This window comes from Empidonax traillii, unplaced genomic scaffold (genome assembly GCF_003031625.1).
Source record: "Empidonax traillii isolate 1590-97213 ecotype Southwest subspecies unplaced genomic scaffold, ASM303162v1 scaffold1637:size79528, whole genome shotgun sequence".
In the NCBI taxonomy this organism is placed as follows: Eukaryota; Metazoa; Chordata; class Aves; order Passeriformes; family Tyrannidae; genus Empidonax; species Empidonax traillii.
The window spans coordinates 39,074-57,518 of NW_020956830.1; the positions used below are offsets into that span (position 1 = coordinate 39,074).

The 18,445-nt window shown below is 37.1% G+C and overlaps 1 protein-coding gene across 1 annotated transcript in view; it reads left to right on the forward strand.

Annotated features, from left to right (window-relative positions):
• Nucleotides 1-18,445, forward strand: part of PXDN (peroxidasin) — a gene marked incomplete at its 5' end in the record, with an annotated part of 64,488 nt that overhangs the window by 36,265 nt on the left and 9,778 nt on the right. Inside the window, 5 exons of the mRNA XM_027908170.1 lie at nt 844-952; nt 1,353-1,510; nt 5,817-7,320; nt 8,079-8,213; nt 10,610-10,818. Of these exons, the coding sequence (XP_027763971.1) occupies nt 844-952; nt 1,353-1,510; nt 5,817-7,320; nt 8,079-8,213; nt 10,610-10,818 (2,115 nt within the window). The remainder of the gene's footprint in view (nt 1-843; nt 953-1,352; nt 1,511-5,816; nt 7,321-8,078; nt 8,214-10,609; nt 10,819-18,445) is intronic.

Here is an 18,445-nt window from a genome sequence, read left to right on the forward strand (position 1 = left end):
TCTGGTAGTTCTTTGTTTAGATTGAAAGGAAGGTTATGAGCCCTAGATAGGTTGTACAAACATCCAGCTTCAACTGAGAACTGCATAAAAAGGCAGATACCTATCCATTAGTGAGTTTCCAGTATTATGTAGAGTTGCTAAGTAGCTTTTAAGCATGTGATTTTTAATCTAGTATGAAAAAGATAATTTTAAAGTAGAAAAAAAGTAGTGATTAAAATAGATAAAATATTTACTGCCCTTTAAAACTATTATGTGTTGCTTATTATACTATGCTCGAGAGAGGAGCAGTGTTATGTAATAATGGTACATAATGTTCATTATGTACCACTTGTAACATATTCCTGTAAGCCCTTTAAATTCTTACTGTGAATTCAATACTAATTCAGTACTAGTTGAAATCAAAGAGGAAATCTGCATTGGTTTCAGTGGATATAGATCAGGTTCTTGATACTAACACCTGAAACTTGATAATACACCACACCAGAAAAAACCTCTTAATAATAATTCATTTTTTATTTGATCATGTGTACTTGAAATTTTAGGTCTGATTAATGGACAAACACTATATGCATTTATCTTAACTTTATTTTGTTTTAGAGTTGTAAGCAAGATAACTTATAAACTTACAATAACTTCTGTTTTACATGAGTTTTGTTCCACTTTAATATGCTTTGATAGAATTCCAAAATGGTTAAGAATTTTATATTTGGATGAACTAATGCTTAATGAACAAGAGTTTATTTTGTACAACCGAAATGATGTCGTGTCTAGACTCTGTTTTATAGAAGTATCTTTTTGTGTGTGGCCATTTTTGCAATAACATGTGAATTCCTCTTTCTATAGTTCCCAATGTCAGCCGAAATGGAGATCCTTTTGTACAAACATCAATTGTGGAAGCAATTGCAACTGTTGACAGAGCAATAAATTCAACACGTACACATCTGTTTGACAGGTATCTCTTTCAGGGTTTTTTGTTTTGAGAAGTCAGAATAAATGGAAGATTTATTAAACATGAAACTATTTTATTATTTAAAAGACATTGTTAACATCTGGTTAGTTCTGAGAATGCTAACAGTTTAACGTGTAAGGATTCGTATTGCTTATACACTCCTGTTGAGATCTCTGTTCACTGCAGCAGTTTTTCTGCTGAGATAATTTGCATTAAAATGCTACTAAACATTTAATGTTTTATTATTTTATTGATTTTTTTTCTTTTTGGTTTGCCTTCCATTTTGAGATGAATAACTAAGGTATGTACTAATCATGTTGCTGAACATTTACATGATTTATGTAGTATTGTTGTTTTGTAACTTCTGTGTACACTTACTGTTTTTTTCCAAATTATCTATCAGTCGTCCTCGTTCTCCAAATGATTTGCTAGCCTTATTTCGATACCCAAGGGACCCATACACTGTTGAGCAAGCAAGAGCTGGGGAAATATTTGAAAGGACATTACAGCTTATTCAAGATCATGTACAAGATGGTCTGATGGTTGACCTGAATGGAACAAGTCAGTACTCTTTCCTTGTTTTAATATGTTGAAGTGTATTTGCCTTCTTAAGTCGTTATACTTCAGGAGACTTATTTTCTGAGTTTTGGTCCCAGTTGCAGAACCATTACATTGAAATTGGTGAAGTATTTGACTTTGCAAAACTTTACAAAATTCAGTTCTTGGTTTGCACATTATTCATTATGATGTAACTCTGTTTGAGCTCTCCAAGTAGAATGTTTTTATTTTTTCTCATGTTGACATAGTAGGCAAAAGTACAGATTCAAATTCTTTTACTGGTCAAAGTTATTATAATGGAAGTGCACAATGCGTCCTGGTTTTTAACTCCATGTGTGTTAATTTATTAGGACCGTTTTCTCACAGTAGAACAAACTTTTCTGTTGTGTGTTACAAATAAGCAGTATTTTGTTCCTGTTTCTTTAAGAAAAACCATTTAGTATCGGCATGCCTTGGCAAGGAGAAAAGATGATATAACAAGAAGGATTTGTATACTTTACAAACCAAGCTTTCTGCATGTACCACAATAGTATTCAAAGAATTATTTGCTACTTATTCTAAAAGTGCACACTGAACTGAGCTAATTGCTTTGTTTAATACTGAGCTGATGTATTGAGAAATGCAGTTTTATTGTTTTAATAAATGGCAAAAAAAGGTGAATTTCAATTTCTGCCTTTTAGGTATTGGTGTCCAAGTTCAAATTCATGAAGTCCAGCTGGAGCATATACAGCTAATGTGTGGATGTGTGTGGATAGGCTTGAAACATAGGATTGAAACATTTGGAAATAATGATAGTTTTAGGAGAGCTTTAGAGATTTGAGACATAGCCAAAAACTACACTGAAAATCTAGAGGAAATACTTTTACTTATTATATTCTTTTTGATGTTTATAATTGAGTATTTATTTTAACTTCCGAAAATTTTGACTAAAAACTAGGCAAGTATTTATGGGGCCAAAGGCTGCAAGATTTGTGGAGTACTGTAACATTTACTAGTAAAAGAAGTTCATTATTAGAGGCTGAGTAAATAATTTGTGATGAATCGTTTACCACAAAAACTTACTCAAAATTCTTTGAAGGCTGATGTTTCATAAGAGCAAGCTAATTTGATTTGCTTCTCTGATTAGGTGCATATGCAAGCATATTGAATATAATACTAGCAACATATGAAATGTGATGTGTGAGAACTGTTTCACTATTACAAATCATAGTGAAAAGTACTCAAACACCTGAAGTTTACAAAAAACGGGCATTAAAGCCTATGGATACAGATAAATGAACACAAAATGAGGCAACTGTGATATGGGAAATTCTGTTCACAATCAGAGCATGCTTTTTGGCCCTACAGAATCTGGAACAACTGAGAAACTTGACAATTTCCCATTCAGAGATTTTTTTTTTTAATGTAAAACCTTGGAATATTCCAAGGAGATAAGGAGCCAAATTCTCCTCTGCAGTGCCAGACTGTATAACAAGGGGAATGGCCACAAATCGCTGCTTTGGAGGCTCAGATTGGATGTTAGGAAACAGTTTCTCACCAGAAGGCCAGTGCAACACTGGAACAACTTACCCAGAAAGGGTAAGGAGTCTCAGCCTTCAAAGGTTTTCAAGCCCTCTAGACAGGTATACAGCTGAGCTGATTTAGTGCTGAAGACAGCCTTGCTTTAAGCAGGAGCTTGGTCTGGATGAGAGGTCCCTTCTGATCAATATTTCTATGACTCTATGAAACATCTTCCTTATAGTTGGAAGAAAAAAAAAAGTTAATATTATGTGAGTTAAGTCAGCCAGCTTCTAAGGACTGGAAATGTTCAGCACCTAGCCTTTTATAAAGCAGAGATAGAGTTAGTGCCTACAGCATGAGGGGTAATTAAGGATTAGAGACTGGCATCAGAAAGCCATCAACTCTAATCCGTAATGAGACATTGCATCCCACTTGAACTTCTAAAAAGAGAAGCTGAGCCTTTTATTTGAAATTGGTACTGGAGGTTATTCCACCCAAAAGATTCACAGTCAAGTTTTGCTCACAGCTTGATTTCAGAAATGGGCATGGCAACCAGGATAACCATAGCAGACATGCTTATTCAAATGAATAATGATCATAAGGAAAGAACTCCATGATGAATGAAAATCATTTAAATAGGAATGTTATTATAACATTCTATGTTATATGTGTTCTGGGCATAGTTTTAGAATTAAACTGCCCTGGTAGCCAGGGCAGCCATATTATAATATGCTATCAATAATATCCTCAAAGAATGTATTTTGCTGCATTACCCAGTGGCACTTACTGGTTTTGCTCTGTGGTTTGTTTTTCTTTTTCCTAGTCTGGAATATTCCATAAAATAATGAGTATGTTAGTTTTGCCTAATGCAAGCACTAGGTCTCTGATATCTTTGCTTTGACTTGTAAACCATGTAGAGTACTTGTAGCCTGAGGCTGAGAAAACATCGCTCCCCTGGGTAAGCACAGGTCTTGTAGCAGCTGGGCAGCTATGAGCAATCTAGTCCCTTTCAACAAGGATAAAGTGGGGCTTTAGGTGGTTTGTTTGCAATTGCCCTGCATTGTGGAAGTTGGCAGAGATCCAGTGTGCTTAACACACATTTATGTGTTGAATTTAGATGAAGACCAGTGTCTTTGCAGGCACACGGGGAGTGAGCTCACGACTAAAAGTAACATTTCCCGACTGTGTGCAATTAGCCAGCTCCAACCTCTTGCAAAACTGCATTCAGTTCATATTCTTGAGTGATTGCCATCATGCCAGGAACCCCTCGAGCCTGTGGGAACACAGTACCACTGTACACTCACTCATTTCCTTTTTTCCTTTTACCTATATACTGCGTGTTCAGTTTTATTCCTGACTGAAGGCTTTCCAGATTGAGGTCCATGGTGGCGTATGATGGTTTCTAGTTAGCTAAACACATAGCTACACTGCCAAATATTCCATCTCCTGGACTCCCTCCTGGATCCTGGAACCTCATTCATCCACACTCTATCCATTAATCCCTCAAGGTGTGCCTTTCACTTTGGATCAGCAGGTCCCGTTTGAAGTGAATCTCCCAGGTGTCCCCCTTTACTGTGCTTTGGTGTGATTTGTGATATGATCTTGAACAGTGTGAATTCTTTTCTGCTTAAATGAAAAATCAGGTCCAGGGCCACACTCAATCCAGGAGAACAAAGTAAAGATTTTCTGGAGGAAACCTACTCCTATTCCACAATGGATACAATGGGCATGTGTTTCTCAGCAGCAAACATTTCACTTTACAGACACGTTTCTGTTGGTCTACACAAGCCGATAATGTAGATGTAGCCAGAATAGCCAGAATTAATAACTTTTGCTTTCCCTGATATTAAATCCAAATGTTACTGGGTAAAAATCACTTTTAGAATGATTCCTAATAGGCAGCAGGGACAAGGCACAGCCTGACTCTTCTACCATTCGCAGTCACCCAACACTATACTAGGAGGCCTTATGGTCTTCATTCCTTCCACACGCTGTCGTACCACAACAGAGATCATGCAACACAGTCCTAATTTGAGGTTCTAAATACATAATTCTAATGAATTATGGTATATATTTTTTATATATTATTTTTCAATGAACTGAGGAAAAATGCAAGAAAACTATAAGTATGTTTTAGTTCCAGAGTTAAGTAGTGTGGACTGCAGAGGAAACCTGTGCCAAGTGCTACACAAACACCAGTTTTCTTTAGAAACTTGTCCTGGGTTATGTGAATATGAGTTACTCTGCACCACTTGATCACTCCATGTTTGGCTCTATTGCTGGTGGTTATTTTCTTTTGTAGTTTTTATTGAATTTTTTTCTTGAAATTCTGCAACTTTCACTGTAATAAAGCAAAACAAATTAGTAATGTTCAGTGAGTTATCAAGTCTCAAAAGATAAAGTCTTGAAGTCCACATAAGGGTTACTGAAAATTTTTAAAATGCTTTTACTGACATGGGGGAAATGTTCTATTTTTCTGAATGTGAGGCTTTTATTTCTGAAAATATCTCTGCTCTCTTAAGTAACCAAATAAGTAATGAGCTCCTTTTCTGATAACTTTGTAAAAGTTGTACTTTAACTGGCATTATAGAAAGTTTCCTCCTGACCTAATAGTGGTCAAATTGTTGCTCAAATGACCTAATGCTCAAATATACATATATGACTATTACTGTTCCTTTTCAAAAATAAGGATGCTTAATGTAGTGGGAAATGTAATAACATAAAATAAAATAACATTTAAAATAAATTTGTGGGGACAGTGAGTCCATAAAGTCTTTGATTTTTCTCTTTCTCTCTTTTCTGGTTTCAGGTTATCACTATAATGACCTTGTATCTCCACAGTACTTGAATCTGATAGCTAATCTCTCAGGATGTACAGCCCATCGACGAGTGAACAACTGCTCAGATATGTGTTTCCACCAGAAGTACAGGACACATGATGGAACATGCAACAACCTTCAGCATCCCATGTGGGGTGCTTCTCTGACAGCTTTTGAACGTCTGTTAAAGTCAGTCTACGAAAATGGATTTAATTTGCCTCGGGGGATTGAACCCAGGAGGCTCTCTAATGGTTACGCACTCCCAATGCCTCGCTTGGTTTCAACTACTCTGATTGGGACGGAAACAGTAACTCCTGATGACCAGTACACTCACATGCTCATGCAGTGGGGTCAGTTTCTTGATCATGACCTTGACCTCACTGTGGCTGCCCTAAGTGAGGCCAGGTTTTCAGATGGTCAGCACTGCAGTTCTGTTTGTACAAATGATCCTCCGTGCTTTTCGATTATGATACCACCAAATGATCCCAGAGTTCGAAATGGTGCACGCTGCATGTTTTTCGTACGCTCCAGTCCAGTTTGTGGAAGTGGCATGACATCTCTCCTGATGAATTCTGTGTACCCACGAGAACAGATCAACCAGCTGACTTCATACATCGATGCATCCAATGTGTATGGCAGTTCGGATCATGAAGCACTAGAAATCAGAGACTTGGCGAGTCAAAGGGGTCTTCTGAGACAGGGCATTGTACAGAGATCTGGCAAGCCTCTTCTTCCTTTTGCCACTGGCCCACCAACAGAATGTATGAGAGATGAAAATGAGAGCCCAATACCTTGCTTTTTAGCTGGTGATCAGCGCTCTAATGAACAGTTGGGTCTTACCAGCATCCACACGCTGTGGTTTAGAGAACACAACAGAATTGCCACAGAGCTACTGAAACTCAATCCACACTGGGATGGTGACACAATTTATCATGAAACACGCAAAATTGTTGGTGCAGAAATGCAACACATAACATTTAGCCACTGGCTCCCTAAGATCTTTGGAGAGGTAGGCATGAAGATGCTTGGCGAATATAAGGGTTATGATCCCAGTGTTAATTCTGGCATAACTAATGAGTTTGCAACTGCCGCTTTTAGGTTTGGTCACACACTCATTAATCCTTTTCTGTATCGACTGGATGAAAACTTTGAACCTATTCCACAAGGCCATCTACCTCTTCATAAGGCATTCTTCTCTCCATTTCGGATTGTAAATGAAGGAGGCATTGATCCGCTTCTAAGGGGATTTTTTGGTGTTGCTGGTAAGATGCGTGTCCCATCACAATTACTCAATACAGAATTAACAGAAAGACTCTTCTCCATGGCACGTACTGTGGCTTTAGATCTGGCAGCTATGAATATTCAGAGAGGCAGAGATCATGGAATTCCTCCTTACCATGATTTTAGAGTTTACTGTAATCTTTCTTCAGCTCAGACTTTTGAAGATCTGAAAAATGAAATTAAGAATCCTGAAATCAGGGAGAAGCTTAGCAGGTGAGCCTGAGGTGAAGAAAAACACTCAATTATCTAAATGTGCATGCAAAATTAGTTGCTAAATGTCTTATCTAGAAAAAGATATTTGTTAAAAAAGACTTAAAGGGATTTTAAGAAATATCTCTGTGAACAATAAGAAGGTAATATATGCAGCATGTGTTCAAGAAAGTATTCATTTGGTTTTGTAAATGCTGTTAAATATGAGTGCTATTTCAGTGTAAGGTCATCTTTAATGCCAGTCTCATGCAAGTATTTATATGTTCAGTTCCATTCATTCTGTACAGTGAAACAAACTGCAGTATCATTCACTGTAGTGCCATGTGAACCTCCTTCACTACCAGTAATCTGTTCCTCTTTAGAGCTTCAGTGTTTGAAAATAAGTCTTCAGCTATCTACTACTCCTAGCTTATCTGCACAAAATCAAAGAATTAGTCTCAAATAGAGTAAAAGAAGAAGTGTGTACAGAGGGGTAGGAAATAGGAGCTATAAAAAAGAAACAATTCCAAGAAATCAGAAGAAAGATATTGAGAGAAAGGAAATAATGGGGTAGAGTTAGACCCCTATGGTGTTACAGACATATACAACCTACATTGCAGGATTTCTTGCACACCCACAGGTTGTTCACAAAGGATGTAGCACTATCACTGGCATTTTTACTGTGATTTATTTTTATCTCTTGCCCTTAGCTTCATGACATACTGATTATTTTGTAAATGTAAAATATTTGTAATTCAATATTTCTGTTTTTCAATTTATAGGTTGTATGGGTCCCCACTGAACATAGACCTATTTCCTGCTTTAATGGTAGAAGACTTAGTTCCAGGGAGCCGACTGGGGCCGACTTTGATGTGTCTGTTAACTACACAGTTTAGGCGTATTCGAGATGGAGACAGGTAAATTGAAATACCATGGAAACCAAAATTACTTTTAAATTGAGGATACTTAGTAACAGTTTCAATGTCATGTTTCCAAATCAAACTCCATTTTATTTTCATTTATGATTTTGAAATATAATTGAAAAGATGAATGCAGGTTTAAAACATTGTTAGAAGCCATGATTATTTTTAAATCTCTTACTCTTTATGGTATGACATACTGACTCCCAAAAAGCATAACAGCCAACACATGCTGAATTTCCTTTTACCAGATATTCAAGTCACTTACCTTGTTGAAAAGTGGATGATACTTATCTCCTTTCATTGTTATTTGTCATTTTATTGGCAAAGAAAGTGTGGTTGTTGAGACGCTTTCACCATCTCTGTTACTTAAGCACAGGTGGGGATAGTATCACTCTGTTTATATAATCGCTATACATACTTGCATACAAGCAGTCTGTGCACCAAAAGTATTAAAAGCAGACAGGTTAACCCAAACAATGCAATTTGATAATTGTTTTTTAATTACTTTACGTGCACATTTTAAGCTATTTCTTATTTTCAGTTTCTGGAGTACCTGAAATAAGAGAATATTCATTGCTATTGTTACATCAGGCAGATATCCTTTACACACTTCCAGCACACTCATTCAGTATTTGAAAATCAACATTTCTCACATTTTAACACAATTTGTGACATAGAATCCTCTCTTTTTTGTGGCATTAAGATAGAAAGATTGAGGATGATTAATCTCATCCTAATGAAAGGGAAAGAGAGGAAGAAATAGGAAACTAGATTTGATTCACTTTATTTATTTTTTTTTATTTATTCATCGCATTGCTACTTTTTTTATGCTTTTGTAAAAGAAACACCAAACTTTCTTACATTAAATCTGTTAAAAAATTAGGCTGTGAAGCATAGAACTCTCATGCCTGAAGGCAGAGAGAGTAAAAGGAGAAATATATGACCTATGAGCTCCACATTGCTGGTGACAAATACGTATTTGTGTTACAACAGGATATTGATACCGCTTTTTGTGTGCATCTCTTTACAATTTTTCAGCAAAAGCACTTTTTTTTCTGGTTTTGTTGGGTGAGGTTTGTTTGGTTTTGTGGGGTTTTGTGGTTTTTTGTTTTGTTTTGTTTGATTTGAGTTTTTTTCTGAAACAACATTTAGAAACTATAGGAAAACATTGAATGTTTAGGAAATGGTGTTCTTCTGTCCAAGGAATACAACTGTTTTGACGCAACATGCCAGCAAATAGTAAAGTGTTATTAGACGTAATGAAAGCAGCTCCCACTTCTTTGAAAAGCCTTTACAATGGGCAGAGGATCAAAGCTGACACCACCATGCAAACCAAATGTGCCCTTACATGGAAGGGGAGTGAAGTCTGAAGGGAGCCTAATTTCATGTCAAGATGGAAATTTCAGAATCTGATCCTAGTACTTGGAAATTCATTGGCCAATGTCCAATGCCTTATGAAAATGATACACTAAGTAGGTAAAATGAAATTTGTTGACCATCCTTCTACGTTTACTATAAAATTGATTTTGATTTTTCATAATGTTCAAAGATTTTTTTTTTAATTTTGTTTTGTTTGAAATAGGTGGGTAAAAAGTATCAATAATGAATCTTCTATAGTTTTGTGAGACAGAAACAATATCACAGTGAGCAGTTCTTACATGTTACAATAGTGTAATATGTTTTCAAATCCTGGACAGTAACTTAAGACATGCTTTTCCATGGGAGGCTTGCTTTTTATAGTAATGTATTATTTATATATGCTATTGATAATAGGCTTTTAGCCCTCTGTGTATGAAAAATAAATTATTTTAAACCATAGTGTTTTCTCCTTGAATGTAATGAATTAACTGAGCATATATTAGAAAGTCTCTGAATCAGTATAGTCATTAAAATAGTTTTAACAGAAACAAAAATCATTAGTAAATCAAATTATTTCATTTATCTTGATAATAAACTGGTTATAGATTAACCATTCTTCTAATCTCAGCAATTCCATCAAAATTTTTGCATACCCATGGGAAAGTTGCCCGAGGAAAGAAATTATGTTCATTTCAGTCTCTATCTTAAAAGAACCCTGAAAGTGATAGTCTGGTGTCATTTTAGATGCTGAAAGATATCCAAGACATGGAAATTAAACTAGTACAGGTTCAAAGAATTTGTTAAAGATTTCAGCCCTTTCAGACTATCAGCATGGCACTAAGTAGGGCTAAAGTAATATCAGGCACTTATATTTTGGCATCTGAATCACTCCCTTGATACAACGTAAAGCTGAGAACAGGTTTTATGAAATAATTAATTTTATCCTGAACACAGTATTGAAATATCTTTGGAAAACTGCTTGTTGTTTTTTTTTTTTCACTAGCAAACTTGTCTTTTCTTTGAGATTACAGGTTATGGTATGAGAACCCGGGTGTGTTCACGCCTGCTCAGCTAACTCAGATCAAGCAGACATCTCTTGCCAGAGTTTTGTGTGATAATGGTGACAACATAACCAGGGTACAACATGATGTCTTTAAGGTGGCTGAATTCCCACATGGATATAGTAGCTGTGAAGATATTCCTAAACTGGACCTCAGGATGTGGCAAGATTGCTGTGAAGGTTTGTATACAGGTGGATTTGGGAGTATTAATGTGTGTGCAGTTTGTTAAGTGTCCATTTTATTTAAAGAATATATTTCACTGTTGTTTGGGTTTTGTTAAGACATTACAAATTCAAATCTGGAACACAGCCTCTGTTAAAAGGGCAGTCAGTCCATATTTTATATTCAGTATACACAGTATAAAAATAGCATAGATTTGAGCATTGTGTGGTGTGGATAACTGTCTTCTTGTTTTCTTTCTTTTGCGGATAAACATTCTTCTTCATTGCCATCTTCTTCAAAAGTCAGGAGAGTGGGGTGATTTGTTTTTCTTCAAAAATAACCTTTTATTCTTTTCCTGAAATAGCGTTTACTTAGCTGAGTGAAGCATAGGACACTGCTTTGTGGCTTGTATGTTGGCTTCTGTCTTACACACAGATTTTGTCCATGGCCTGTCTTTAACCAGTATCATATCAGACTTCGCTGCCTGTTTAACATAGTTAAAATCCCTTCCTGAGAGTTTTTTCGATCATGCAGAATGATTTTCAGTAGCATCAACAACAAAATACTTCAGAGGAAAATGACCTCTCTTTATTGAGATCTCCTTGACAATGTTGTTATCATTTTCTTTTGACAAAACTTGAATGGCATGCCCAGGCTGTAAAAGTATATTCAGGAATTTTGGGAACTTAGCTGTTGAACTGTGACTATCTAGAAACTGCTGTCAAACAAATTTCTAATTGGAAAAAACTTGCTCTTGAGAAGATAATGGTACTATTAGTTTATGATAAATACTAAATTCAATAATTAGCATATATGTATATGAACCTTCTAGCTTTCAATACTAATATCTTGTAGGTTTGCTGATGATATCCAGATTTATGTTCTTCATCTTTTCTACTGGTGATTCTCTTGAGTTTGCTACTGCTGAATCTGCTATTCAGTATTCTGTCAAAAGATAAGCACGAATAAAGAATCAGTGGATTGCATTTCTGAAAGAAGTCACAGTCTTTCACTAGTGTCTATTTAACTCTTTTGATAAGATATAATTGTCCCCAATGACAAAGAATTATTTTGTGATACAGGTCAGAATTTAAGGCAAAAGGTAAAAGTTAAACTGATGGAGAATGTCCCTACAATCTGTTACCAATACAGTAAATACTGAGGGAGGATTCTAAGTGATGTGACTGTACCATAAGAGCAAACTCAAATATCATTAAAAATAAAATAAGTAGATAAGAGATTTACTATTCAAAGTTATTGCACATCTTAGCTTTTAAACTGACTACTGTATTGTCTTGTAAGGTAAACAAGCCTTTAAAAAATAAATCACTCTTGTCTCGGGTTAAAGACAATATTGCTAGGGAAGCAGGACCTTAGATGGTATAGAAAGCCCCCTTTTCCCCAGACCTAATGTAAATTGAAAGTCAATTGACACTCATGAGGGAGGAAATAGAAACAAAAGTAACAATTTTTACTAAAAAAAGACCAAACAAAAATCAGAACCAAAAATAAAACAACTAACAATAACAAAGAAAGAATATCACTTTGTCCACCTCTGTGTTGTTGAACTGGTAAGCAGCTTTCTTTTAGTGCAGTTTCAGGCATGTCTCAGTTTAATGAGACTGAAATGTTCGCTAAGAGGACTGAGTTATGAGGAAGACCAAGATCCTCCCTCTAAGAAATTGTAGGTCTGAAATTAAGAGGCTCCGACTGAGGAAATATGAAGAAAGAAAAGATAGCAGCCCTTTATTAAAGGATATATGTGTATAGGCAGAGAAACAAAAGAACACAAGAAAGCACTAAACAAGAGTCCTACACCAAAGATTTCCTCCTAAAACAGTTCAGTACTTTTTGCCTTTTGGCACAATTCCAACCACGATCAACAGGGGGTGCTATTGGGTCTCTGGAGGAGCAGAGCCTGCAGGTGCTCTGTGGTGGCCAGCAGGGGGCACTGTTGGGCTCTGGCGGTCACTGCGTGGGGGCCCCGGTATGTGGGACAAGCCTAAATGAAGATTTCCTTCCCACCGAGAAGGGGAAGGAGAAAAGGGGAAAAGGGAGGGTTCTTCCTATGGACTCATACTGTCACCTGTTGGCTCTGGCTGGGATTCCCTTCGTCGATGGGTACAAGGTGCTACCAACACAGGAACAGAGAAAGGAAGGGGCAGCCTCTTCCCTCAAAGGTTCCTCTGCAGAAGGCACCAGCTCCTCTGATGAAATCCAAGGCAAGTTTTAGCATTGGGCAGAACCAAACGTGAGGGAATGGAAGCAAACCAGGGCCAAAAGCAGCTAGATGACTTGGCCAAAACCAAAATGAACCTCAGAGCTCTTCCCACACACCCTCCCTGAGTCAGGGCAGAAGTCCGCACTGTTTCCTGAGGAGAGAAAAAACCTCACCCTGCCCTCAAGTCTTCTGAGGCCCATTAACTTGGACTGTGGGGCTGCTGGCTACTTCTTTTTGTGTGTGTCAATCACTCTAGGCACCTCCCTCCCCTCTCCTCGTTCAACATCTTTCTTCACAGCAGTGCAGGGGAAAAAATTTCCAAGCTGGGTTTTTAAAACAAGCTTTTTTAAGACAAGCCATGTGTGGCAGAAGGTGGCATTGGCAGGCTTTCCTGGCAGTGGTGGCGCTTTGGGGACTGCAGGAGCTGGTGCGCAGTGGCAGCGGATGCTCCAATTAGCTCCAGCTCTATCAGCTGCCGTGGCTGCAGGCAGGTGTGCAGGGGGTCTGTGGGGAGGGTCAGTGCCGGTCCAGTGGGCGTGGGAAACCAGCAGGTCAGGAGAGCAAGGCAGCGCCATGCAAGGCAGATGACTATGTCAACTAGGAAGTGGCAGAGCCACGCTGGACCTGTCAAAGTCCTTGATGCAGTGGTAGGTGCGGGGCGCTGGAAAACAGCTGGATCTACAGCAGCAAGCCAACATGGGGGCTACGGAAGCCAGGCAGAGGTTTCCTGAATCCCTGCAGGCAGCTCCTTGTCAGAATGCTGGGTAGAAGAAAAAAGAGACGCTGTGGCGGTTGAAACACGGCAATTCCAGGCAGCAAGGAGCTGGCAGAGCATCTGCAAGAGGTCCACAACAGACAGCAAGAGAGCTATGGGGAGCACAGCTCTCTCTTTTAATCCATCTTGTTCTTGTATCAGTTTGTGTGGTGTTATGCTCTGGATTAAGCTATGAACTGCCCAAAGCAGTTACATTTTTATTTAAGTATTTTAAAAAGCCTTTTGGTTTGGTATAAATTCTAATTAGCATCCAGAGAAAGAGTCACACACTATTCTTTAAGAGAATTTCTTTTTAATTTAGGGAGAAAAATAAAATATTTTGGCAAAAGATTTTTCTTTTCTCCTGCCAAAAACTGCGCTTTGCAAGGGGTTTGTTTTCTTTTGCTAAAACTCTTTTTTTTGCTGAAATTACCAAATTTTGCCAGTTCTTTCTCAGCACCATTGCTGAGGGCTAGGAAAACTTAAAATGAAAAGAGCAAAAAAAAAATTTTCCAATATTTATTGCAAGTGTTGAAACATTGACCAGAAGCTGACATAATTTAACAAAAATAAATTTCTCTTTGCTTTTCGAGATTAATCTCACCTTTGTCGCCATTTTAAAAATGTTGCACTCCTGATTAAGCTTTAAACTGCCCAGAGCGGTTACAGTTTTATTTAAGACTTCCTTAAAGTCCTTTGGTTTGTTATAACCTCTAATTAGTGTCCAGAGAAGGTCACACACTCTTCTCCAAGAGAAATTCTTTTTAATTTAGTGAGAAAAATAAGATATTTTGGCAAAAGGTAAAATTTTACAGGAGTAAAATACAACCAAGAAAAAAGCATTTCACTAAAACACCCAGCACAAACACCCATTCCACAGGAAACACCCACTACAAACAATCAATATACCAGCTTTAGTAAAACACAATTCATTGGTTTTAAGTTACCCACAAGAGAAGGGAAAGAGTAACAGAAGAAAAGAGATTAAAAGGAATAAAGAAAGAGAGAAGAAGAGAGAGAAAGGGGAGGAGAAAACAGTTACAACAAGAGTTGATGGTTCACATGGCGTCAGCTGGAGAGGGAGGAGAGAGAGAGAGACCACGTGGAGTCTCCTGTATTTATAGAGTTCAGTTTTCCCTCCCAGGCAGGATATCCGCTCAGTGCCTTCCAGGCCAGAGTGAGTTGTGCTGTAGCCAGTCAGAGGCTCCAGGGGGTGTGGTGTGGGCGGGCTACCACACAGGTCTGCCTTGACTGACAGCCCAGCTACACAGCCTTAAGCTCCGCCATGTGCTCTGCAGGGGCAGCAGGGCTTGTGTTCTGGCTCTGCCCTGTGCTCTCAGCACACGCCTTCCGTGCCCGTCTTCCAGCTCTGCATGGACCTGCAGGGCCAGGCCCAGCCCTTCCCCGCATGCACACACACACTCACTGTGAGTTGGTTCCGACCCATATCAGTAATTCATTTGGATCTGGGATCTCACGCACGGGGTCTGATCTCCTTTGCCACCCCTGGTCCCACAGTGGCACACGCCTTAAAGCAGTGCCCACCCCCTTTCCTGGGGGAGATGGGGGGAAAATGTGCTGGATGCTCTGGGCTTTTATTTCATTGTCGTCAATCACCCTCACTTGGTGGCAGTGGGAAAATTCAAGCAGGGACTTTAAATGTGTAACAACTCTCTTAAGAAAATTCTTCCTTGGAAGACTCAGTTCAAAATATAAGTCATCTGTGTGAGACTAGCAGAAATAAATTCTTTAGATTTCAGTTAAATCTTGTACAATATCCCCAAAATATAATTTCTTTCAGGCCTTACTCTAATTTTTATAGCTTTTTTTTTTTTTTTGGAAGGCTTTTCAGATTTTTTAAACAATATTTACCAGGTTTGCCATTCCCAAATTAATAACAACTTATAAAAATCTAGATATAATTGACACCTTGCAATTTTAATATAAAGTCTTCCAGAATTTCTTTAAAAAATCCCTGACACGTGCCAGAATTGAGAGAAAATCGATCATCACTCTTCAAGTGCTTTGCCATAAATGAAGAATATTCTACCAGTTCAGAATAAGTTCACTTTGGCATGGCTCATGAAGCTTGACAGACAGTTTCAAAAATAAAATTTTTTATCAATTTGGAAAAATAGTAAAACTGTTCTGATAAATTATGTGTTGATTCCCTTAATGTTATGTTATCACTGAGCCTTTTAGAGCAGATGTTATCTTTGGAAAGTCTTTAGAGTATTCATCCGTTCAACAACCTAGCTTGTATTTTCATTCAAGAATGTTGCTACCAGAGAGTACTACTGGATGCAGTACAGTCAGACAATTGCGAAGCCAAAGAAAGAGTAAATAATTAATGTTCTTTAAAAAACTGCCTATATTTATCCTCTACTTCTGAACTCTTGAAGCCTTGCAGAGGTTAATGAGGAAAAAGCAAAGTATGCATGGCTTGAACTATTATCTTGTGTGGATAAATGCCTGTGATGTTTTCTGTGGGAATCCAGTTTAAGCAACTAATTTAAAAAATTTCTTTCCTTCCATGGCGCTAGGGACTCTCCACTCCTCTGAGGTGGTAAGGGAGGGCATACACTCACTTTGAGTTGTATACGTTGTGGGGGTTTGTTTCTTTGAATTTAATATTGTTTATTATTTAAAAGAAAAAAATTAAGCCATTCTCCACATTTAAAATGCTTCTAATTGTTTTATAGTTAAAATTATTCTAAGTTAAAATTTCAAGTACAGAGTACTGTTTATTGCACTTTACGTATATTTGATTAGTCACCCATATGTTCAGCTGTTCCAGCCTGGTTTGAAACACATCTGGTTTTGTTATCTTTACTATTTTGTTAAAGTAAAAATATCTTTCCATATGAGGAATAGAAAAACCTCTTAGTTACCAAAAGCTACCTTGTAGATTTCTTAAGTAAACTTAGCATATATTTCTTATAAAGCAAAGCATTATTCCTCTTTACAAAAAAAAAATTTTAGATTTCAATTAACAAATCCTACAACAGAATTACTAGTTTATGATGGCAAAAAGTAGAGGGTCCACTGAAATACACAAGTTTTCTTCTATTTTCCTTCACCTACCACCTTTCTTTGTCTTGTCAGAGATAATGAGTAATTGCTGGGTTTGCTGTATTTCTTTATTTGAGCAAAGTAGCATTCGAGTTTCAGATTTTCCAAATAAGAAACTTTTCGTGCTTTTTTTCAGGCTCTCCAGTGCAAAAAGTGTATTTCGATTTCATTTTTTAAAAGTACTCAGTGTATGCTTTCATGATTACTCAATTGTGAGTCTTTAAAAGTTTTGCACTTTTTGAGGGTGGATTTTTTTCTAAGTTGAAATGAAAAATTTCCTTATCCTTTTGTTTCATGTCGAAACACATGAGGTCAATGGAAAATAAACCCAGAGGTGGTGATTCAGATAAGATGCAAGTCATCCTTATAAGTGTGAACGGATTTAGGAAGATGATTTTTCTTAACAGTTTCTCAGTTAGCAAACAATATATCTCTTCTATCAGATATTGTTCTTTTTTTGGTTTAATTCAGGAATACGACCCTATATAAATTCTGATTAGACATGTTTAAATCTCACTGAGTTTCATTAGAATAGTTAAGACACATTCTTTATCTGAATGCATTTATATGTGATCTTTTAGTAGATTAGGTCTATATTTATGAACTCTTGTATTTTAAGATCAGACCAACAATTATGCTGTCTATTGCTTCTCTACTGACCACATTACCTCTTATTATGCACTTTTCATTACACCCTTTCATCTTCTATGAAAATACTAAGCAACACTGGGCTAAGCCCTAAATTCTGTGGAATATAGTGGCATAACATTTTAAAATGTTACCAGCATACTTAGTGTGAGACTGCAAGTTCTTTTGTGACAATGGAAATTCTTCACCAAGAACTCCTCAAAATACCAAAAGGATACAATTTCTGCCTGAAAACATTTTCTGTTCACACAGATATTGTTTGCTTTGCTCAGTTCATATTTATTTTTGCTCTCTACATTGAAATAAATCTTTTTACATTTAAATTTGCATCTAAAGATGGTGTCTTCTGTACCTTTTTTTCTGAGATGTTTAAGAAATGTTTATATAAAATACATCTGTTCCAATCTGAGCAGATTACTGTTGGATTTTAGACCACCATATTACACTTTTTTGCTGCTCTTTAATTTATCATTTGTTAGAAAGTCTTATTCAACAGAAGAAATTAAGAGATGCTAGGCAATGTGAAGGGATGTGGCCTGTTTAGCAATAACAAAAACAGCTCTTTGGAGTTAGGGCATTTTCAATGTTTCTCCTGCGTTTTACTGCTTCCACTGGCTTGACTACAGGTGCTTAGATATATACAAATGCTTGCAGTTAGAGCAACTTAATTCACTACAATAAATCTCAGAGAATCGAGCCATTGTCAAATAGATATTTATATGTGCTTTTGCTCACTTTTCTTTAGTCTGTCAAGTTGTTTTAGTTAGATTCTATTGTTAGACTAATTCTCCATGGCCCAGATTTTGAGGAGTGATTCGCAAGGAATTTAAGAGTGTTCAGTAATTCTGAATGTCAGGGGTTTTATTATCCAGTTCACATTATAGGTGCATTTTCAAAACCTTGTGGAAAACAGGGCATTCATATACAGATGGAAATGCCAGTTTCCTTA